The sequence below is a fragment of the Diaporthe batatas genome (assembly GCF_019321695.1).
Source record: "Diaporthe batatas strain CRI 302-4 chromosome Unknown Contig00003, whole genome shotgun sequence".
In the NCBI taxonomy this organism is placed as follows: domain Eukaryota; kingdom Fungi; phylum Ascomycota; class Sordariomycetes; order Diaporthales; family Diaporthaceae; genus Diaporthe; species Diaporthe batatas.
Genome location: NW_025408550.1, coordinates 6,286,980 through 6,306,124, shown reverse-complemented (window position 1 = coordinate 6,306,124; position 19,145 = coordinate 6,286,980). Strand labels below are relative to the sequence as shown.

At 55.4% G+C, this 19,145-nt stretch overlaps 4 protein-coding genes across 4 annotated transcripts; 2 read left to right on the top strand and 2 right to left on the bottom strand.

Moving 5' to 3' along the window:
• Positions 1 to 83: 83 nt before the first annotated feature.
• Positions 84 to 8,525, bottom strand: KVR01_003347 (myosin 1). The gene is made up of 3 exons (XM_044786687.1): positions 7,711 to 8,525; positions 1,377 to 7,655; positions 84 to 1,290 (listed from the first exon to the last, which is right to left on the bottom strand). Exons 1-3 carry the CDS (start codon positions 8,149 to 8,151, stop codon positions 772 to 774), a joined length of 7,239 nt encoding a protein of 2,412 aa, XP_044648362.1. The 5' UTR covers positions 8,152 to 8,525; the 3' UTR covers positions 84 to 771.
• An 846-nt stretch (positions 8,526 to 9,371) lies between these two features.
• Positions 9,372 to 13,184, top strand: KVR01_003332 (uncharacterized protein; the record flags this gene model as incomplete). Its single annotated transcript, XM_044787447.1, has 4 exons — positions 9,372 to 10,227; positions 10,278 to 12,577; positions 12,630 to 12,876; positions 12,973 to 13,184. The coding sequence occupies 4 exons, from the start codon at positions 9,372 to 9,374 to the stop codon at positions 13,182 to 13,184; spliced, it is 3,615 nt and encodes a 1,204-aa protein (XP_044648347.1).
• A 785-nt stretch (positions 13,185 to 13,969) lies between these two features.
• KVR01_003750 (nicotinate-nucleotide diphosphorylase (carboxylating)) lies at positions 13,970 to 14,936 on the bottom strand (the record flags this gene model as incomplete). Its single annotated transcript, XM_044789044.1, has 2 exons — positions 13,970 to 14,046; positions 14,108 to 14,936. The coding sequence occupies 2 exons, from the start codon at positions 14,934 to 14,936 to the stop codon at positions 13,970 to 13,972; spliced, it is 906 nt and encodes a 301-aa protein (XP_044648765.1).
• A 123-nt stretch (positions 14,937 to 15,059) lies between these two features.
• KVR01_003241 (uncharacterized protein) lies at positions 15,060 to 17,092 on the top strand. Its single transcript, XM_044784100.1, has one exon. It carries the CDS (start codon positions 15,261 to 15,263, stop codon positions 17,019 to 17,021), a length of 1,761 nt encoding a protein of 586 aa, XP_044648256.1. The 5' UTR covers positions 15,060 to 15,260; the 3' UTR covers positions 17,022 to 17,092.
• Positions 17,093 to 19,145: the final 2,053 nt, after the last annotated feature.

The following is a 19,145-nucleotide window of genomic DNA, read 5'->3' as shown; positions in this document are numbered from 1 at the left end:
AAACAAAATGTCCCCGGCATTGCGCTCAGCGTGACAATGCATATGTGTGTATACTACACTACACTTGCAGTCCGAACATTAGACTAAACTCTCGCACGGGATCTGCCTCTAGTGTAAACCAACACCAAGTCGCGCACTACTGCAATGCCCGTGCTTGCCGTGCAATCTCCCTGGTTGGTGTTCTGGACGCGTCGACAACTTCAAACCGCATGATGCTAGGAACATCAAGCATCGGCTGAATTGCTCCGAGCTTCGCCTTTCTTCGCACTGACGGGCGTGACAATATTGTGGCCGACCTCGAGTCAACCTTCCATGACGGCCCCATAGCTGATCAATACCCGCGATGCCTGCCCCCGCCGAGTCAACAACACATTAAGAAAGCACCAAATATCAAGGCCGACTTCCTTTTCAAGTGTCTTGACATAGCCAGTTGATTATATAAATATTTAACCGACTTGACGAGAGCTTCCAGTCCGCGCCCCCCTTCCCACGAGCCCCGCCACCATACCTGCTGCGTACACTCAACTCATTATGCTGTCGCCCAACCCATGCCAATAAGAAAGAAAAGAAAGAGACGGAAAAAAAAACCCAAACCGAACCCAACTGCTCCCGAGGTTACAACAGCCATTCCGTCCTTCGCCAAGAGGTATTATGCCACATGAATGATACGACGAGCAAACATTAAACGCCAACCACATGAAATGCTAATCTTCTCGGCCCTCCTATCTCCTTGTGCCTTGATCATTCCGAGTCCCGAGGATCACATCCCCCCTACAAGAATCCCTTCGTCAGGCTTGGCACACGACTAATGCTGCTCTTCCTCTCGGGAATCATCACATGGCTTTCCGCGCTTTCGTCCTCGTCCGCCACGCTCGCCAGCCCCGAGCTCCTCATCGTCGCCAGCGTCCCTGATCTTGTCATGCCACCACGCCCGCTCATCACGCTTCCGGCCACGCTGCCTAGGACAGAGCCTTTCTCCGACCGGAGCGTCTTCCAGCTCTCGAGCTCCCGCTCCAGTCTGGCCGCCTTTTCTTGCTCGCTCCTCAGCTCGCGCTCCGCCCGCCGTGCCTGCAGCTGGTTGGCCGACTCGGACGACTGTAGCTCGTCGATTGTCTTCAGGAGCTTGTCGATCTTGTCCCGCATCCGGGCCAGATCCTCCTGCATCTGCGTGTTCTGCTTGTCCTTGCGGTCGATCTGGCCCTGGAGGTCCTTGACCGTGCGATCCACATTGCGGTTGGACCGCTGCGATTTGGCACGGCTGTCCTCTTGCTCTTCAAGCTGGTTCTCGAGCTGCATCTTATCAGTACTGTGTCACACGGGCATAACCCAGACCTCGGGCTGGAGACGTATGTTAGGGGTGGTTCCACTAAACTGACCTCTTGGATGCGTTTGTGCAGGAACTTGATATCCTGGCTCGCGCTCGAGTAGCCCTTGGTCTCAAGGTCCACAAGCCTGACTTGGACCTCGTTGAGCGTCTTTTCAAGTGCAGCCTTGTCCTTGGACAGCTGCACGCTTGACTCACGCTCAACCAGAATGTCCTTCTGCACCTCGGACGCCAGAGCCTCAGCCCGGCGCATCTTCTCCACGGCTGCCGCAGCGACGTCCTCTTGTTTCGCAAGACTCGATTTGAGCTCGAGGATCTCTTTGTCGATGCTTGCTGCGTCCCGAAGCGACGGGCTCTCGCCCTTTGTGAGTTCTTCCAGGCCAGCCTTGGCTTCCTCTAGCCTGGCTTCGATGCTTCGCTTCTCCCGGAACAGCGCGTCCCGTTCGCCAGTGACTTCATCAACCGAGGACCGCAGCGACCGCACCTGTGAAAGCAGGTTGACAATTTTGCCCTGTGCCTCATTGTGCGCGTTGACTGCCTCTTCGCGAGAGGCAGACACGTCCGCAAGCGTGGCTTCAAGCCGCGACTTCTCCTTGGACCAGGTGGAGCTGTTAAGGACTTCATCGTCCCACTTGGACCGAAGCTCGTCAAGCTCCTCGCGCAGGCGGGTAATTTCCGCCTGCTTGAAGAGCTTCTCCTCCCGGGCAAGGTCAAGCTCCTTGGTGAGTGTGGCAAACTCTGCTTGGTACTTCTTACGGGTCTGCTCCAAGCTGGACTCGGTATCCTCGATGTCGTTAGCGCGCTGGTTCCGGTAATCCTCGAGCTCATGTTGTAGCCTCTTTTTCGCCTGCGTCGCAGCTTCCAGGTCCGTGGACATGTCCTCGACCTTCTCCTCCAGTCGTTGATTTTGACGCTGCAGGTCTTCAACAGCCTGGTCCATCTTCTTGCGCTCTGCCATGACCTCAGCATACGTGTCTTCGGCCTCCTTGGCCTGGGACTTTGCGAACTGTTCGGCCCGATTCGCTTTGAGAACCGCAATCTCGGCCTGTTCTAGTTTACTGAAGTACTCGTCCGCGCGGCTCTTGTATAGGTTCAGACTGGCCGTCACATCAGCAAGCTTGGAGGTTTCTGCGTCCAATCTTATCTGGAGGTCAGAAAACTCCTGCAGAAGTTGGTTGCGGCTTGCTGCCTCCTGCTCTCGGGCCTGCGTCATCTCCTGCAGGTCACCCCTGGCATCGCGCAGATCGACTTCGAGCGTGGCGCGGTCGTGCCTGAGCTTGTCATAGTGCGCCTTGACGTCCGTTAGCTCTGCAACCGCATCCCTATGGCTGTGTAGGAGCGACCGCCTGGACTCTTCTGTGTTGTTCAGCAAGTCAAGAATCTCCTCGTGTGATTTAGTCTGGATGTCGCGGAGGGACAGTTCACCAGTACGGAGAGCTTTCTCCAAAGCAGACACCTTCTTGGAAGAATCATCCAGTAGACTGTGAAGACGACCATTGGCCTCCTCGAGCTTCTTGACCCGCTGGAGCGACGAGGCCTCCCCGTCGTACTCAGGGAGGCCTGTGCCTGAGCGCTCGAGCTGGCTCTGTAGGTGACGATTCTGCATCTGGGTGATTTGCAGCTGGTTTTGAAGCTCTTCAATCTCGGCCTTGAGGTCCATGCGGTTATTGAAGCTCAAGATGTCAGCAGTCTTCTCAGAGCGAACCGAGTCACTGCCTGGCTCGCCGTCATTGGTAAAACGCCGCGATGGGGTTGATGAATTCGAGAGCTTGCGTCCATTGGTCTTTGACTTTCGGTAGGAAGGCGACATGTCAAAAGGTGCCTCGTTCAGGTCAATTTCGCCGAGGCGTGGCCGCTCAGGTGACATTCGTCCAGCCCGGAACTCAGCCAGCTGAGACTCCGCACTAGATCTTGCGGCCGTCTGCACTCTGAGCTTCTGTTGGAGGTCTTCGATTTTCCTGACCAGGTCATACTTCTCACTGAAGACGCGCTCAGTAGCTCCATCTACCTGGGCTGGGGGCGCGGACTCGGGGTCGACAACCTTGAGGGCTTGCAGCATTTGGGAGCGGAGCTCTTGCAACTCCTTATCACGAGAATCAATTGTTGCTTGGAGCGTCCGGATGGTGCCCTGGGCTTGAGTCCTCATTTGCCTCTCGGACTCGACGTTCCGATTCGCCTCCGCCAGTTGAACGTTGAAATTTGACGTCGATTTCTCGGCATTGCGGTTAGCCTTGACTTCGCGCTGGAACTCATGATTGAGGTCCTCGAGGTTGAGCTGAGCTTTCTCAAGTTTCTTTTCCAAAGCTGCAGAGTTCATTTGCGACTCCCCGAGCTGCTTGTTGAGCTTGGTGTTGAGTTCCTCCAGCCGGGCCTTTTCGCGCTGGAGAACATTGACCTGTCCGCGAGAAGCCTCACTCGCTCTCGAGCTGGATCGAGCAATCTCCAGACCCTTTTGCTGAAGCTTGTTGAGCAGGGCGCGGTTGTCATTTTCAGACGCTGCTAGACGACTCTTCACGGTATGGAGCTCTCTCTCCATTCGCTCCTTCGCCTGGTCATTCTTCAAGCCAAATTCTCCAGAGGACAGTATCAGCTTATTCAGGTCCTCGACCTGATGATTCAGCTTCGCACATTCATCCTCAAACCACTTCAGTCGGTCTTGAGCTGCGTCCAAGTCCTTTCGCAAGCTGGCCTCCCGTTCTCGGGCGAGCTTGGAGGCGGCACGCTCGCCAGCAATCTCAGCCTCGCGTCTCGCCTCCTCCGCCTGACTGTAAGCAGCTCTGAGCTTGCGAATTTCTTGCCGCGCATCATCACGTTCTTTCTCGGCCGTGGCCCGAGCATCGATTGCGCGTCTCAAGGTATCCTGCGCCGCGTACAATTCCTTCTCGATCACGATCTTGGCTTCGTTAAGCTGGTCGTACTCCTCTTGAAGCTCGTTGTACTTGTGCTCGCTAAGTAGAAGGACATCGTCACGGGACTGCCGCTCCCTACTAAGTTCCATTTGAGCCTCGTACAGTTCATCCTTGAGGTCCTTGATCTGGGACTCCAACACTTGTCTGTTCTGATTAGCTTGGCTGTCTTCAGAAAGCCTGGCCTGCAAGAGTTTCTTTGCATCTTCAGCTTCTCTCTGGACCTGCGACTGCTGAGCCTTAAGCGCGTCGAGCTGAGCTTGCACGTCCCGTAATCGGGTGGATGCCTTGTCTTTCTCGGCAGCAAGAGTTTTACGCTGGTCCTCGAAAGTTCTCCTTTCCATTTCGTACTTCTTGTTGTCCCCTCGGAGTACAGCCAATTCGCTCTCTTTCTTGCGCACTAGCTCCTCATAATCCGTTGTAGTCTTGGACAGGGCCGAAAGCTGCTGTTGGGCATCCCGATTCTCGGCCATAAGTTGCTGCTGTTTGGCCCTGTAGGACTGCAGCTCCTTCTCAGCCTTGTGGAGCTTCACCTCGGCATCTTGGTCAATCTCGAGGAGCTTGCCCTCCAAATCGCGTGCTTTCCTGTCCTTCAGTGCGAGCTGGCTCTGAAGCATCTGGATCTCATCCTCCATGGCGGCTTCCTGCTCGGTTCGCTCATGCTGGCTGTTCGAAATGTCTTCGATGGCGCGCTCAAGGTCCGATATGCGTCCGGCCAGTTCGGTCTTCTCTTCTTCCAAACGGCCGATCAAGGAGGCAGCCTGTTCCAATTGGCTGCGGAACCTCTCGACGTCCTCCTCAGCTCTCTTCTTCGCTTCAATCAGATCGTCCAGCTCATCCTCGAGCTTCTCAGCATCCTCAATAGCGCCGGCAAGCTTATCCTCCAATTCAGCCTCACGCTGCTGAAGGCGCTTGAAGATTTCCTCTTTGTCTAGGGCGAGGGCGCGCTCGCTCTCCAGTGTTTGCTGAATGCGCATCATCTCCGTGTGAACGTTGCGTCGATCCTCCTCGAGCTTCTGCCGATTGGCCGACTCCTGCTGCATTTGATCGTGGAGCTGACGGATCATCTCGTCTCGCTTCTTTACCTCCGTCGCAGTCCGAGTTGCGCCAAGCAAAGGTTTCATTTTCACAATAAGCTGCCACCAAGGGTTTTGGCAGAGGTCAAGATAGACCCTGAAGTTCTGCTGGATGACTCTGGTCGCCTCGGTGCGATACAGGCGTTTGTAGGCCAGTCTCCTTGCGGAAAAGCCACGAGCAACGGCTTGGAATCGTGCCATGATGTCGGAGATGAGTGCGTCTCGCCGTTCTTCAAGCTCCGCAAGTACGCCAGCTCTGAAGAAGACCTTGGTCAACCCGACTCGGTATAGAGCTCTGTCCATCTTTAACTTCTCTAGCATCATGGTGGCAGCTGCCTGACCCTCCAGATAACCCTTGGGCATGTCCTTGCACAGGACCTCATAACGCGCACGGAACTCGGCAAAGGGAAGTCGGTTGGGGAAACCGGTACGTGCTATTCGGATGCCTTCCAAGACACCGTTGCATCTCAGCTGGTCCAAGACAAGAAGATTATTGAATTGCTTTGGCTTCTTCTTGTGATTGGGAAGAATACAACGGACGAAGTGGGGGTGTGTCGAATGTAACTGAGCCATCAGGCTTGACAGCTGCTCCTTGTGCCTCTGGGCCACCGTGCGGAACAAGCCCTTTTTCACTCTGCTTCGGACAGCGATTGCCTCATCGTCATGATCTGCACAATCGGCAAATAAGTTCGCGACATGCTTGTCTGTGGAGGCCGCCAGTAAACGCGTGATGTTGTCGTTCAAAGGATCCTTGTTTTTCTCCAGCCAGCCCTCTGTAGAGTATTCCACCTCGGCTGCATAATGCGTCAGAACGAATCCGTTCCGAAGTCTTGACGCTCGGTATTTGTTGGACTTCTTGTCCCACAACGAATGCAGTTTCTCCGTGAAGGTCTTGTCCGTTGCCTTTGGCATCACACAATCTTCGTCGAGGCAGGAGAAAACGCCAATGGGGTTGGGAAGCTCAATCAGGTCGATGGTTGGTTGCAAATCCCGACCGAAATCAATGAACTGCCACTCGATCTGTTCGCGAGCGTATTCCTCTTGCTCGAGAACGAACATGTGGTGATTGAAGAACTGTTGCAGTTTCTCGTTGGTATAATTGATGCAAAGCTGTTCGAAGCTGTTCTCTTCGAAAATCTCGAAACCTGCAATATCTAGAACACCAATGAAGTGGGACTCGTCCATTCCCATTCCTGTTCGGTCTAGCTGTCGGTTAATTCTTGTGACCAGGTCACCGAAACCTCGTTCGTAAATGCCTTTTGATAGGGCGTCGAGACCAAGCCGAACTTGCTCAGGAGTCTGTACTTTTTCAACCCACTCACGCCCAGCCTTCACTTTGGGGTGGAGCAAGCCCTGAAGGAAAGGCTCCAACGGGATGCCCAAGAGCTTGCAAACGCGTTCTGCCACCTGCTTAGCGTCTGCCGCAAGTCGAGCCTGATCTGTCGTGCGGCTCTCGTTCATCACGGTGATGTTTCCCAGATGCAGGACGGCAGCCACTGTCCGGAGTACAGAGCTCTGTTCTTTGTCAGAGAAGCCCATCACATCAAAAGCTTCCATCAAAGCGTCCCATTCCTCGCGATCAGAAACACCTGCGATAGTGTCCTGGCCCTCACGAGTATAGGCGAAGTCATCGACATCGAGACCATCGATCAGAAATTCTTGCTTCAACTGCTTGTTGCCCCCCTTGAGCAATTGGTAGAAGACGTGGTAGTTCCGCTCATTAGGGTTGATGCGAACTACACGGGATTTCTCGAGAAGGTACCAGTCGATGAAGGCGCCTGCGATCATTCCATTCCGGGAGAACTCTATGCGGATGAACTTGCCAAATCTGGACGAATTGTTGTTCCTCACTGTTTGCGCATTGCCGAACGCTTCCAGTATAGGGTTGGCGCGTAGGATCTGCGCCGATAGGTTCGACTGCTGGCCTCGATTCCTGGACGATGATTCCGAGGGCGCAACGGCGGCGAGGTATTGAATGACTTTCTTGGTGTTCTCGGTCTTTCCGGCGCCAGACTCTCCCGTGACAAGGACGCTTTGATTCTCCCCCTCGTCTACGAGGTTGCGAAATGCCTCGTCAGCGATAGCAAAGATGTGGGGTTTCGTATCCTCCCGATTTCGGCCTTTATACATGTTGACATATTCGTTGGTGTATATGGGTATGGGACAGTATGGGTTGACCGTCACCAGGAAGAGACCGGAGTAGGTGTAGATCAGGTCAGACTGGTACCTCATGTGGAGGTTGTGTACGACAGACGCCTCATTCAGGTGGGTCAGCTCAGCCATGTCGCTGGCCTTGTCGAATTTCGCTGGATTGACCTTGTCTGCGCTCTCGGCATCGACCTCGCGTTGCTAGGACAGAATGTCAGCTTGGGGCGGGTTGTGCTGAGGGGAAAATATCACCCACGCTTCCATCATCACACTGGACCAATATGCGATTGCCCCCGAGATCCTCGACGACCCATCCTCTGACGAAAGCCGTTTGGGGGTCCTTAAGCCAGACATATCGCTTCCCGGAGAAGTCGTTTTCGCCCTCTATGCCGTCGACGACATCGGATCTCTGCCTCATCTCGTCGCTTTTGATGAAAGAGGGAGCGAAAGTGTTGGACTGTGGGGTGTCCCCCTTGGACGCATTCCGCACATGGCCTTTCCTGATGTCGCTGTTGCCTGGACTGAGTGTTGTGCCCAGGGATTGCCCACGAACATGCCCGGGCGCGGAGGGGGTCGACGAGGTAGAAGGAGGCGACATGGGCGAGGGGAAGAGTGCGGATTTCGGTCTGCCATTGCTTGGGGGCCTCGGCGACGGCGATGACTGCCTCATGAACGGGCTATTCCGCACGGTGCCCATCTTGCATCTGTCCAAGCCTCTGTGGTCTTGGTGTGGTGTGATTGTGGTCAAGTCAATGACGGGGTGGTTCGCGTGGGTATCGGTACCGGCACCGGCAGAGGTATGAGTATGGGTATCGACAAAGATTCAGAAAAGACATGTAAACATCAACACCAGGAAATGGCCAGCAGACGCGACCGCGAGAATGGTGCAAATCAGAGCGGCAGGCGCGTGCAGGGCCCAACACAAAGCAAAGGAAAACCGGATATCATGAGCGAAAACTCCTGAACTGTGTGCCCAATCTCATGTTCAAGACTATGAGGAATGATGGCGGCGATCCAGTCGGTATTGCAGGTGGATTGTTGGTCACGATGTTGGTAGATGCAGCCAGAAAGTTGGGCGGCAGCACAATGTGTTCAGGTACCACTCCCCAGCCTTCCAATTGCTGCTCCTTCTGCATCAAAGTAAACAATGACGCCAGGGCAACTGCGGATCCCTGTCAATCCTCCTCACACTCAGGCCAGCAGACAATACGGGAGGGGTGGTGGCTGGCTAGCGGCGCTTTTGAATGGCCCAAGCGCCCGCCCCTTCTGTAGGGCGCCTAAAACGGAGCGGCAACAAAAATCAATCAAGTTGTTCTCGTTATTGCAGGCCAAGGGATGCAAAAGGACAACCCACACGCACAGTAAATACCACCTACCTACCTACACCTAGGTAGGTACTTACTGCCTGCCTACTCTCTTTGTCTGCCCAGCATTGCTCGGGTGCAATCCTCAGCCAGAGAAAAAAGGCCTTCCCAGGGGCAAAAGCGGCCGGCTGCACAAATCCACCCAGCCGCTCTCGGGGATCAGTTGTCCAACCAAGCTTAGGTCCTCTCCAAGAGCCGAGCGCCTTCCGCCCACATTGGGCTACGCTAGAGACCAAAATCCTTCTTCGCCCGTTCCACAACCCCACGGATCAATACATTCACTGCATCGACAACACCAACCAACACCACCTGTTTTCCAACAGGTTCATCAGACACGTTGGTAAGCACGTGTCACATCTCAAGCGTCGTCAAGTTTCTACCTTCAGAAACTTGTGCCCAAAGGCCCCTTAGCCATCCGTCGTGGCAGACGCTATCCACTCTCCTTGCACATATCGCGTGGCCCCGATGATGCGCGCCTTCGAAGAGCTTGCCACACCCCGTTGACCAGTCTTTCGCGCGCCCAACTCCCGACAACATTGGCACCGCCGCCAGCATGTCACACTATCCATATGGCTATGGCTACCAGGGCCAGCAGCCACCCCAACAACAGCACCCTTACCCGCCGTACGGCGCCTATCCAGCGCCTGGTTATGGCGCACAGCCTCCTCCCCAGCAACAGCACCCGCCTGCGACAGCCGAGTACTATACTGCAACTCAGTCTGCTTATGACTACAATGCGAACAATATTCCAGGCCTCGGGACACCCTTGACGGCCCCTCACTTCCCCGTTCCCTACGCCGGGCAATGGGATCAGCCTGGCTACGGCACATCTACCACGCCAGCCGCTTACCCTGCCTACAATGCCTCGTCCTTCGTCCCAACACCACCTGCTCCGCCGTCCCATGCAAATTCTCGAGCCCACGTCCCCGTGCCCCAAGAGTCGCAACCGAAGCCGCAGCTCAGACCGGATCCTTCACCTGTGCAGAATAAGACACACCCAAAGGAGGACCAGTTGAAGGAACAGGCAAAGCAGCCGCTGAAAGAAATCGACTCTCAAGACGAAGGTGAGATTAGCGACGGCGAGTTTGACGACCTGTACGAGGATGTCTACGATCAGCCCGTCGCACAGCCAAAAGCCAAGACGGTGTCCCCGGCCTCCTCCGAGGACCATACTGCCAGCAGTACAGACCAGGCGGCAAACTTCTACGATACGGAGATGGACGAAGCCTCTGCCGCCAACGATCACCCTGGGGCAGCAACAACCAAGGCACGTGGCAATGAGCTTTCGAAGGAGCAAGACCCATTACGCACAGAGCGCGACCGCTCAGGGTCATATTCTCCATACCTCTCGCCTAGGGAGATTGAACAGGAAGACCCGAAGCAACTGGCCGAGGGAAACGACTCTCAAGGTACGTCTGTCATGGAATGAAGGTCGAAGACCACTACTGAACCGGAACAGGGGTCGCCAACCCGACTGGCAACAACTCCGCTTCTAATTTATCTCCCAACCATTCTCCAGGTGTCCAAGATCAAGTACATATATCCTCCAGTCATGGCAAGGAGACCGCTGTTGCCATGGGTCAACCTGACCCAGCTGTGGATACTTCGCATTACTCCAGGAGCCTCCCAGAAGCTCAGAATGAAGCCAAGAAAGCCATCCTTCGATTGCTACCCCATGGTGTCAAATACCAGACATACCTCGACGAGGGCTTTGACGAAAAGGTGGTCAAAGATCTCTTCACTCAGTTGAACCTTGCCCCTGTCGGTGCCGATTCAGTAGCATCTGGAAAGCCCGCGGAACCGCAAGAGCACAAGGCCCAGGACCAAGATCCCAAATCAGCTTCCACTTCTCAGGCAGACGCCATGGCCAAGAAGCAAGAAGAGCGAAAAGACAAAATCGCTCGGCTCTTGGCTGAGAAGAAGGCAAAGGCTGCAGCGGATGCCACAACACAATCCAAAGCATCTCCGGCGCCCGCGTCAACCGGTGCTTCAACGCCTTCGACCACACCTGCAATCAAGACTACCACCCAAGCGCAGAAGAACCTACTCCTGCAGCAGAAAATGGAGGCTTTGCGAAAGGCACGAGAGGCTCGGACCCAGCAAGCTGGACAGCAGACAAAGCAGGCCCCAACTTTGTCCGAAGCACCGAAGAACGATAGTGCTCAGAAGTCGTCTTCAGTTCTTCCAACTCCAGGACCGACAACGGCGGAAAAGACACCCGCTGTATCAAGGACTGCACAGGTTAGCGCACCATCAGCAACGCTACCAACGACTCAGGACATTGTACGGCAACCAGCATCCCAACCAACCTCGGGCTTCCAGAGCCCGGTCCTGCCTGGACTGTCGAACAAACCGATCAACCAGCGCAAGCGCCCTGTAGCAGCCGACTTTGTGGATTACCCGGCAAAGACTGTCAAGCGGCCTTTCCTCCCCAACCGCCAAGCATCTTCATTAGTCATCAGTGTCAGTGACGATGAAGATGAAGATGACGAGGACGTCGACATGGATGTCGATTCCACTACTGAGGATTCTCCTGCGCCAACACAGCAAAGCTTCAATCTTCCTCGGAGGGGACCGTCAGTCCGCGACTACCCTCCACTCACAAACTCTGGCCCCCCACGGCACATAGCCAGTCCCGCACCCGGGACACCAGGTGGGAAGACCGCCACTGTTGACTTGAAAGCTATGGAAAAGGCAATTGCGGACTATAAGCGGAAGATCCAGGAGGCAGAGGCTCGAGCTAAAGTCAAACCCAGCACCGGTTCTTCTACACCTCAGTCGCATAGTGCTGGCGGCCGGACACCCACAGAGCAAGCAGCAAGGACCGTGGCTCAACCCGTGGTATCGGCCGGCGATGTGGACGACAAGAACGGCCCTTCGAATCAACTACTACAAGAGGCCGAGGCCGCAAAGATTGCAAAGCCGCAAATGTTTTCTCCCCCTAATGTGCACTCCAAGGCTGAGCGCCGGATGAGGAAAGCAAGCGCTCATTCCCCTCGACTCTCAACCAAGCTCCAGGATAAGATCGCTGAGCTGAAGCGGATGGAAGAGGAGAAGAGGCGACTGCAAGCCGAGATCGATGCCGAGCTGGCTCAGCAACAACGCATGGAGGAAGAGGACTTGGAGGACGACACAGATGAGCTCTGTTCTGATTCCGCCGGAGATCATGTTTTGGGTACAGAGACTGCCGACAAATCTACCGTGTCCAGTGATCCAGGCCAAGATGAAGCCGAGCAGACTGCCCTTAACGGACCCTTGCAATCGATGCCCATGGATCTAGAATCATCCCCCGGGAAGTCAGATCCGGGGGCTGAACCTTCCACATCAGCACCCTTTCCGGCTGCCGTGGATGAGACGGGAAGCAACAAGCTGTCCAGCCAAGAACGCGATCTTGTCGGCGATGCGTCGCAAGTCCCGCCTGATCAGCCAGCGGAGATATTGGCTGCCATCGCCACGTCCTCGCCCGCCGAGAAGCATTTGGTAGCTGCCGCGGACAGTAACACGTCCGATGATTATGAGCCCCCAGACGAGGCGGGAAACGACCTGGGCACGAAAGATTCCTCGCCGTTCAGCCCTGCTCCCGTCGAGAACGTCCAAAATATGGCTACCTCAGATGGCGGGTCTCGAGAGATTGGCTCCCCTCCAGCCATGCCGTCCCATATTTCGACTGCTACGATACCCAACGATGACCCGACAATCGAAGCACGTGCGGAGTTTTTCGCTCACCCCTCAGCGCGTACCGCGAACGTGTCCAGAGAAGTATACACCGTTTCACCGCTTCACTGACTGAAATTGTCTAATTTTTCAATAGGATGCCCACGAATCTGCCCCAACCCCGGAGATCTCTTTCACGGACTACGAGAGCCCCTTGCGATATTATCATGCTTTCCGATTCCACCCCAAATACAGTGAGAGCGTTGCAGGCGGACTCAAATCATTGACATACAGTAACAGAATCGATCCAAAGAGGGAGATCTGTCCCGATGAATTGGAGGGGCAATCCTGCCCCAGAGGAAGCGCTTGCCAGTTTCAGCATTTTTCACACATGATTGCTCCGGGTAAGTCGAGACTCCCTCGTGGCAGGACCGCTAACTGTAGTGACACGCCCGGCGGCCTACCCCTCAAAAGCTGACTGCGACTCGTTACCCTGCCAGATGATAAGATTATTCTGGAGCTCGGCAGCTCAGACGACCTAGCGGGAGACCAGAAGAAAACCTTCAACAACGGGCTTAGAGAGTTGGTTGCGTCCTTCCAGAAGTCCAAGATCCGAGACTTTAGGACGATCGCTCAAGGGATCGTCGAGTTCCGCCGCCGCTTCCTTGGGGACTCTTCCAGGGTCCTCCACCTTGAAGGCGTCAGCATTTGAGCCGCCATCAAGCCTCCAAGCCTCCTGACTCGAGTCCCTTCTCGATGCCCCATCAAACAGTCACCCCAGTGACACCCCATTAGTAGATGACCCCGCGATTATGCGTTTGCCCATCCTGCCCCATTTTGCTGTCTTGGTTTTTTGCGAGGAGTTTCGGCATCGGATATACCATTAGGCGGCATGGTCCATGGTATACCCCGCGGTGCACATTGCGTTGCATCTGTTTCATTGCAGCCACGGCAGCACGTCGTGCATCGGAATGGCAAGAGGAGGCGTTGTGTGCGAAGATGATACCCAGCTTCCACCCCCAAGGTTGTAGTACCTAATTCCGCAAATTCATAATACGGTGGCGATAGAGAAAAAAGAAGAAGAAGAAACATGAAAACAAATGAAAGAGGAGCAAAGAAAGAGCGGGTGACTAGGAGCAGAAAATAATGGACAATGTGTGGGGATCGATATCCTATCAGCTGGCTGCTGTTCATTGGGACAGTGAGGCTTCTCGGATCGAGTATCCAAGAACGCGGCTCCAGCGAGGCCACCTGGGCCCTGGGCGCGCGGCATCACAGATAGGCGGTTCATGACGAGTGTGCAATACATGAAATATCTCCCGGGAGTAGTCTTTTGCACTTGTGATTCGTATGCTATGTAACAAGGTCCAACGGTGGTGCCAAGTCGTGCGACTTCTAAGCTTGGTACAGACCATGTTATTCTATTGGGGGGAGGGGTTTTCTGAAGTCGCACATGTTCACTTTCATCCCGCCGGGTCTTGACGGCACTCATGAACATCAGTGGTTGATTTTGAGGGAGAAGTCAACATGGGGGACACCCTGGTGGATGGCGCTGGTTGACAAGATATCGACATCTACGAGTGCAGCAGTCAGCATGAGCAGGCACGGGGGCATGGTGAAGGGGCGGGCACTCACCATTTGACACGTACTCCTCGGCGTTGTCCAATGTCAGGCCACCCGAGACCTCGACCAAGAAGTGCCTCTTGCCGGCCCAGCGCTGCTTCAGGCTCCTGGCGGCGACCTTGACGCCCTCGCCGGAGAAGTTGTCGAGCATGACGACGTCTGCGCCGGCGTCGATGGCCTCGTCGGCCTCGGCCTCGCTCTGGACCTCGACCTCGACCTTGAGGGAGAAGCCGCCGGCGGCCTTTGCGGCGGCGACGGCGTCCTTGATGCTGCCCCTGCTCCAGACGTGGTTGTCCTTGAGCATGATCATGGAGCTCAGGTCCATGCGGTGGCCGTCTGCGCCGCCGACGAGCATGGCGTACTTCTCGACCAGGCGGAAGCCGGGGGTGGTCTTGCGGGTGCCGGCCAGGGCGCCGCGGTAGCCGGCGGACCTGAGGTTGACGAGGAAGCCGCGGGCCATGCTGGCGACGCCGCTGCAGCGGGCGAGGATGTTGAGGGCGACGCGCTCGCCCAGCAGGATGCCCCTGGCGGGGCCGGTGACGGTGGCGACCTTCATCTTGATGCCGCCGCCGTCCCTGTTGCGCTCGATGTGCTGGCCCTCGCTGGCGTGCCACTGGACGGAGCAGCCGGTCTGGGCAAAGACCTCGTCGAAGAAGGGCACGCCGGCCAGGATGCCGCCGGACTTGGCCCAGAGGGTGGCGGTGCGCGGGGCATCGCCGACGACGAAGCCGCCGTAGTCGAACGAGGGCGTGTCCTCGGCCAGCCAGGCGGTGATCTGGGTCTTCCAGTGCGACGGCAGCAGGTGCTGCAGCGAGCCGTGGTCCAGCGGCATGTCCCTCATGGTGGCTGGTGGGTGGGGGGTGGTAACGCAGAGGCTGTGTCGACCCTGGTTCGTGCAGGCCTGGCAAGGTGGTCGGTCGGTCGGTCGGTCGGTCGGTCGGTCATGACTGCGGGGTGGGGTCGGGTCGTTTTGTTGACCCAAGATGCCGGGGTGGGGAACACCAAGTGGACCCACCTTTTCGGGCCCGGCCCGCAATAGGGCGCATGTAATATGTACATGTCATCTGTGTAAGTACTTAAGCACCTACCTAGGTACTTAAGTACTTACTGAAGAATTCTCAAATGCCCAGGGCTGGTGCTGCGGGACTCGACATTCCAATTCGAAATGCCACCCACGCGAGCCGGGGCCAGCAGTGCTCAAGACCCGGAGCCCTTGGGGTGGCTTCGGCGATACGCCACGGGCTACCACAGATGGCAAAGAGCTCAGCATGACGGCGTCGCCGTGTTTTATCGGCCCCTCGGCGTGGTCGAGAAGGGCTTCGACAACGACGGCACCTACCATGAGGGAAGGGCCGACATCAACCTGGCCATGTCCTTCGAGATCAAGACGACACAGTCAAGAGCACGCCTGAGGCAGCATATTCTTCTGGCCTGGACCAACCTGCGACTGAGACACCCTCTCCTCAGCGCCACCGCAACGGGGCCACGAGACTACATGGACCAAGAAACGGCCCAGAGGAGCGACCGCTTCTTCACCATACCGAGACCAACCGGGCCTGAGCACGCCATCGACCTGGCCCGGGACCCTCTCGTCTTTCTGGACGACCACTACTCGTCCGTAGATGCTGACCAGTTGTATTTCCACGCGCAGAACGTGGGCCGCACCTTCGACGCGACAAGGTCACTTGTCAAGGTCATGGTCCTGCCCCTGCAAAGATGTGCGCCTTCTACTTATTCCCTGCGCTTCCTCTTTGTCGAGGCCCACCAGATCTCAGACGGCCTCACCAACGCCAACTGGACTGGCGACTTCAAGCAGCTCCTGAACAACAAGACCGATGAGCTCCGGTCCGCCATCCCCACCCTGATATCCACTCTACATGAGCGCCTCCCTCCCTCCCAGGAGGATCTTTATCCGCCAATCTCTGGTTCACGCGCTCGGCAGCGATGGTTCTGGGCCGTCACCCTTGTGCTGCGTCACGTTCAGAAGCCGCTCCCGCCAGCTTTCCAAAACCCGCTCCGTTACCCAAACGCCCCCATCAAGGCATCTCCGCCAGAACTGAGACTCTTCGACAAAATACTGGACTACGACAAGGTGCCTCCCTTGAATTCCGGGACAGTTATCGCCCACATCGGGAGGACCGGGACCAGGAGGCTGCACCGTGTCTGTCGGGAGGTAGGATGCAGCCTCGGCGCCGGTAGCTTTGTGTTGGCCGGCGTGGTAATGATGGAAATTTACGAGAAGCGCTTCCCCGAAATCCCCCTACACGAGCGCCATGCTTTCATCGGGTCCTTCCCAATCAACCCGCGCCCATTCTTCAACCACAGGGCAAAGCCTGACAGCCTGATGCTCGCATTCTCCGACGGAGTGGTGCTGCCGTTCCTCTCGTCTGACCTCGACCTGGACGGCCGGATCAGGTTGTTGGTTCGATCTGCCCAGAGGCAGCTTTCCAGATATCAGAAACGGCCCCGCAACGAGGTCGAACACATGAGGCCCAGGGGAGCTGGCAGGGTTATACCAATGAATTATCTCGACGTGATTGAACGCGCAAACAATAAGCTGCCTGGCCACCTCCGCAAGGAGTTCCCATATCAAAAGACCCTCCCCAAGCAGATCAACCCGACCATGGCAACCTGTGGCGTCAGCTCGGTGGGCCGGTCAGACCCTTCGATAATACCCGGGCAGATCGACTTGACCAGGCCCCTGGCTGGAGAGGACCACGATGCGTTGATAGCCGAGATCCTGGGAACACGACAGAACGTCAGGCCCAGGGATGGAGAGTTTCTGGTCGGGATCTGGGGGGGTGATGACTTTATCGACGCGAGTGTAAGCTACGATTCGTGTGCCATTGACCCGGCGTGGGCTCAGGTGTGGAAGGAGAGGATGGAGGCGATATTAGATGGGCAGGACGGGCAAGCCAAATTGTAATTCGAAATCATGTAAACGGCAAAAGTATCCAGCATTGGTGTGAATTGGGATGGCTCTTTTCACTCCCTCAAGTGATCTTCCCCTGTCCAGTAACCGGCCCGCCGACCCATGCATACTTCTCTACATTTCTGATTATGTACGGCTAAGGAGATCCAGACTAAACACTCCGCGACATGATGATAAATCCAGGCGCTGGGGTGGGGAGCTCAAAGGTTGGCAGGATGTGTGGTTGTCCTGGGCATGCGATTGAGCGGAGTCGATGAGCTGCCAGCAGGCAGGCTGCCAAGGATCAAGAGACGATCGTGGACGGTGCTGCTGCTACGAGATCACTAGATCCAGTTCACTGGTCTCATTGGCTTTCCAAGTACGTCCCGCCCTGCTTCGACGTCGACTCAGCCAGTCATCTCCTTCTGTAACCACTCCCCGGTATGTCTGGAACTGGACGACGCTCAACTATATCAAGACGGTGGCTGATTTTATGCATGAATACCATTGCCGATTCTGTGTTCCAGGAGATGGTTTATTAATGATGGTGCCTGGGTCCTTCTGATGCGTTTCGCTGTCATCGACGGCCCCATGTTGTTGCGTACTGCTACACAAGACAGTCGGTTACTCCCAAAGGCCCTCGACAGACAGCAAAACCATTCTAGGTACAATTGAGCACAGTCCCTCGAGCAAAAAAGACTTCGAAAACTGATTCGAACCCAAGCACTCCACCAAGGAGCCTGAGGACAACCGATTTGAACTTTTGCGTCATGAAGAATGCAACGGGCTGGTTCCAACTGGGTGACATGAACCGAAAGAGAGGGAAAAAATGAAAAAAAGATTTGAAAAAAAGACGGGGAGGTCTAAGTTGAACTCAGACACCTGTGCAAAAAGTAAAAGATTAGAGTGTGGAAGGAACCTAACGACATATAGCCCCCCCCAGCGGTGACCGCTGAGGAGGCAATCCCAACCGATTTCTCGTGAAGGGCATGAGCATTTATGGCAGACCTCGAAACTCTTCGGGGCCGCCGAGCTCAATACATGACGCAGCTTGTAGTTTATAGAGGCTAGTTGACCACCTCTTCCACATGTGGGTAATCTGCAGCAAGGAGGGACCCCCTCACGCAGGTCAAGGTATGGCGATTCACCGTCTCAGACGAAAATTTGGTAATTTTCCAGATTCAAGTTGCACGCCATAGGCCACTGAGCTACCCAGCATATGAATTCCTTCGCTAGAAGGCGAAGGGGCTTGCAATTGCTGCCTTATATGGTGCAAGCTGGGCTAGTAGTGCGCCATGTGGCTACAGTCAGTAACCAAAGTGAACCTCTTATCAGCATGATCGTCCACACTTACCTCTCGCGCACTCCATCATTCTAGAGAAATCCTTCGGGCCGTCTGTAGCGATAGCATGTGTATCTTGTTCACTAGATATGCTCGTCGTCACTTGGATACCTTTCCTCCGTCACATCATTTGCTCATCTCGGTCATGAGCCTGCCACAGCCTGCATGCTGCTGACTCCCACACCCGTCGTCCTTGTTCAAAACCCGATCACCGCTTCAAAGGAAGGAAAACGGAAGTTTCATTCTGTAAAATATTCAATCGGACATGAAAGAGATGTTCAAAGCACACCGATCGCAGCGAACTGGGCGCGAGCTGCCTCACAGCTGTGCCCTGCAGTCGGGCACTGGTCTCAAATTAGTCTTCGAAGATGGGAATATTGAAGGAAAAAGAAGTCAGCTGTTCTCAACATGAGCAGCTGTACCTGGGTAGTGCCCGTTCTGCCATATTGACTGCATAGCTGTCAAGGGAGATCCTCAACCCACCACTGATGGGGCGACTACGGAGGCTGGGAAAAGGCAAGAGAAGCTTCCTGATAAGAAATTTCATATTTCTGACGGTTTGGACGGTTTTGGGATATTAAATCAGAAACAAGAGGTCGAGTTTTCACGTTACCCTAGGGTACATGTGATACATCTACCGTTGAAGCATTTTGCTCTTGGCCAAATTTGGATGACTCAACATTCTCTGGCATGGCAGCCTAGGTGGTCAACGATGTTCGTGATGTGAACGGCAGAGACGGTTTCAACTTACAGCTGCAACGGTTTGTCTGGTTTCACAGCCTACAAGCAGTTTGTTC

What these genes read in the sequence shown, in the direction of transcription:
- KVR01_003347 (XM_044786687.1), bottom strand. Translation starts at nt 8,151, where the DNA reads ATGGGCACCGTGCGGAATAGCCCGTTCATGAGGCAGTCATCGCCGTCG. An exon ending in TCCAGTGTGATGATGGAAGC is followed by an intron (nt 7,656 to 7,710) that starts GTGGGTGATATT and finishes ATTCTGTCCTAG; the next exon opens with CAACGCGAGGTCGATGCCGA. An exon ending in TGCACAAACGCATCCAAGAG is followed by an intron (nt 1,291 to 1,376) that starts GTCAGTTTAGTG and finishes GATAAGATGCAG; the next exon opens with CTCGAGAACCAGCTTGAAGA.
- KVR01_003241 (XM_044784100.1), top strand. Translation starts at nt 15,261, where the DNA reads ATGCCACCCACGCGAGCCGGGGCCAGCAGTGCTCAAGACCCGGAGCCC.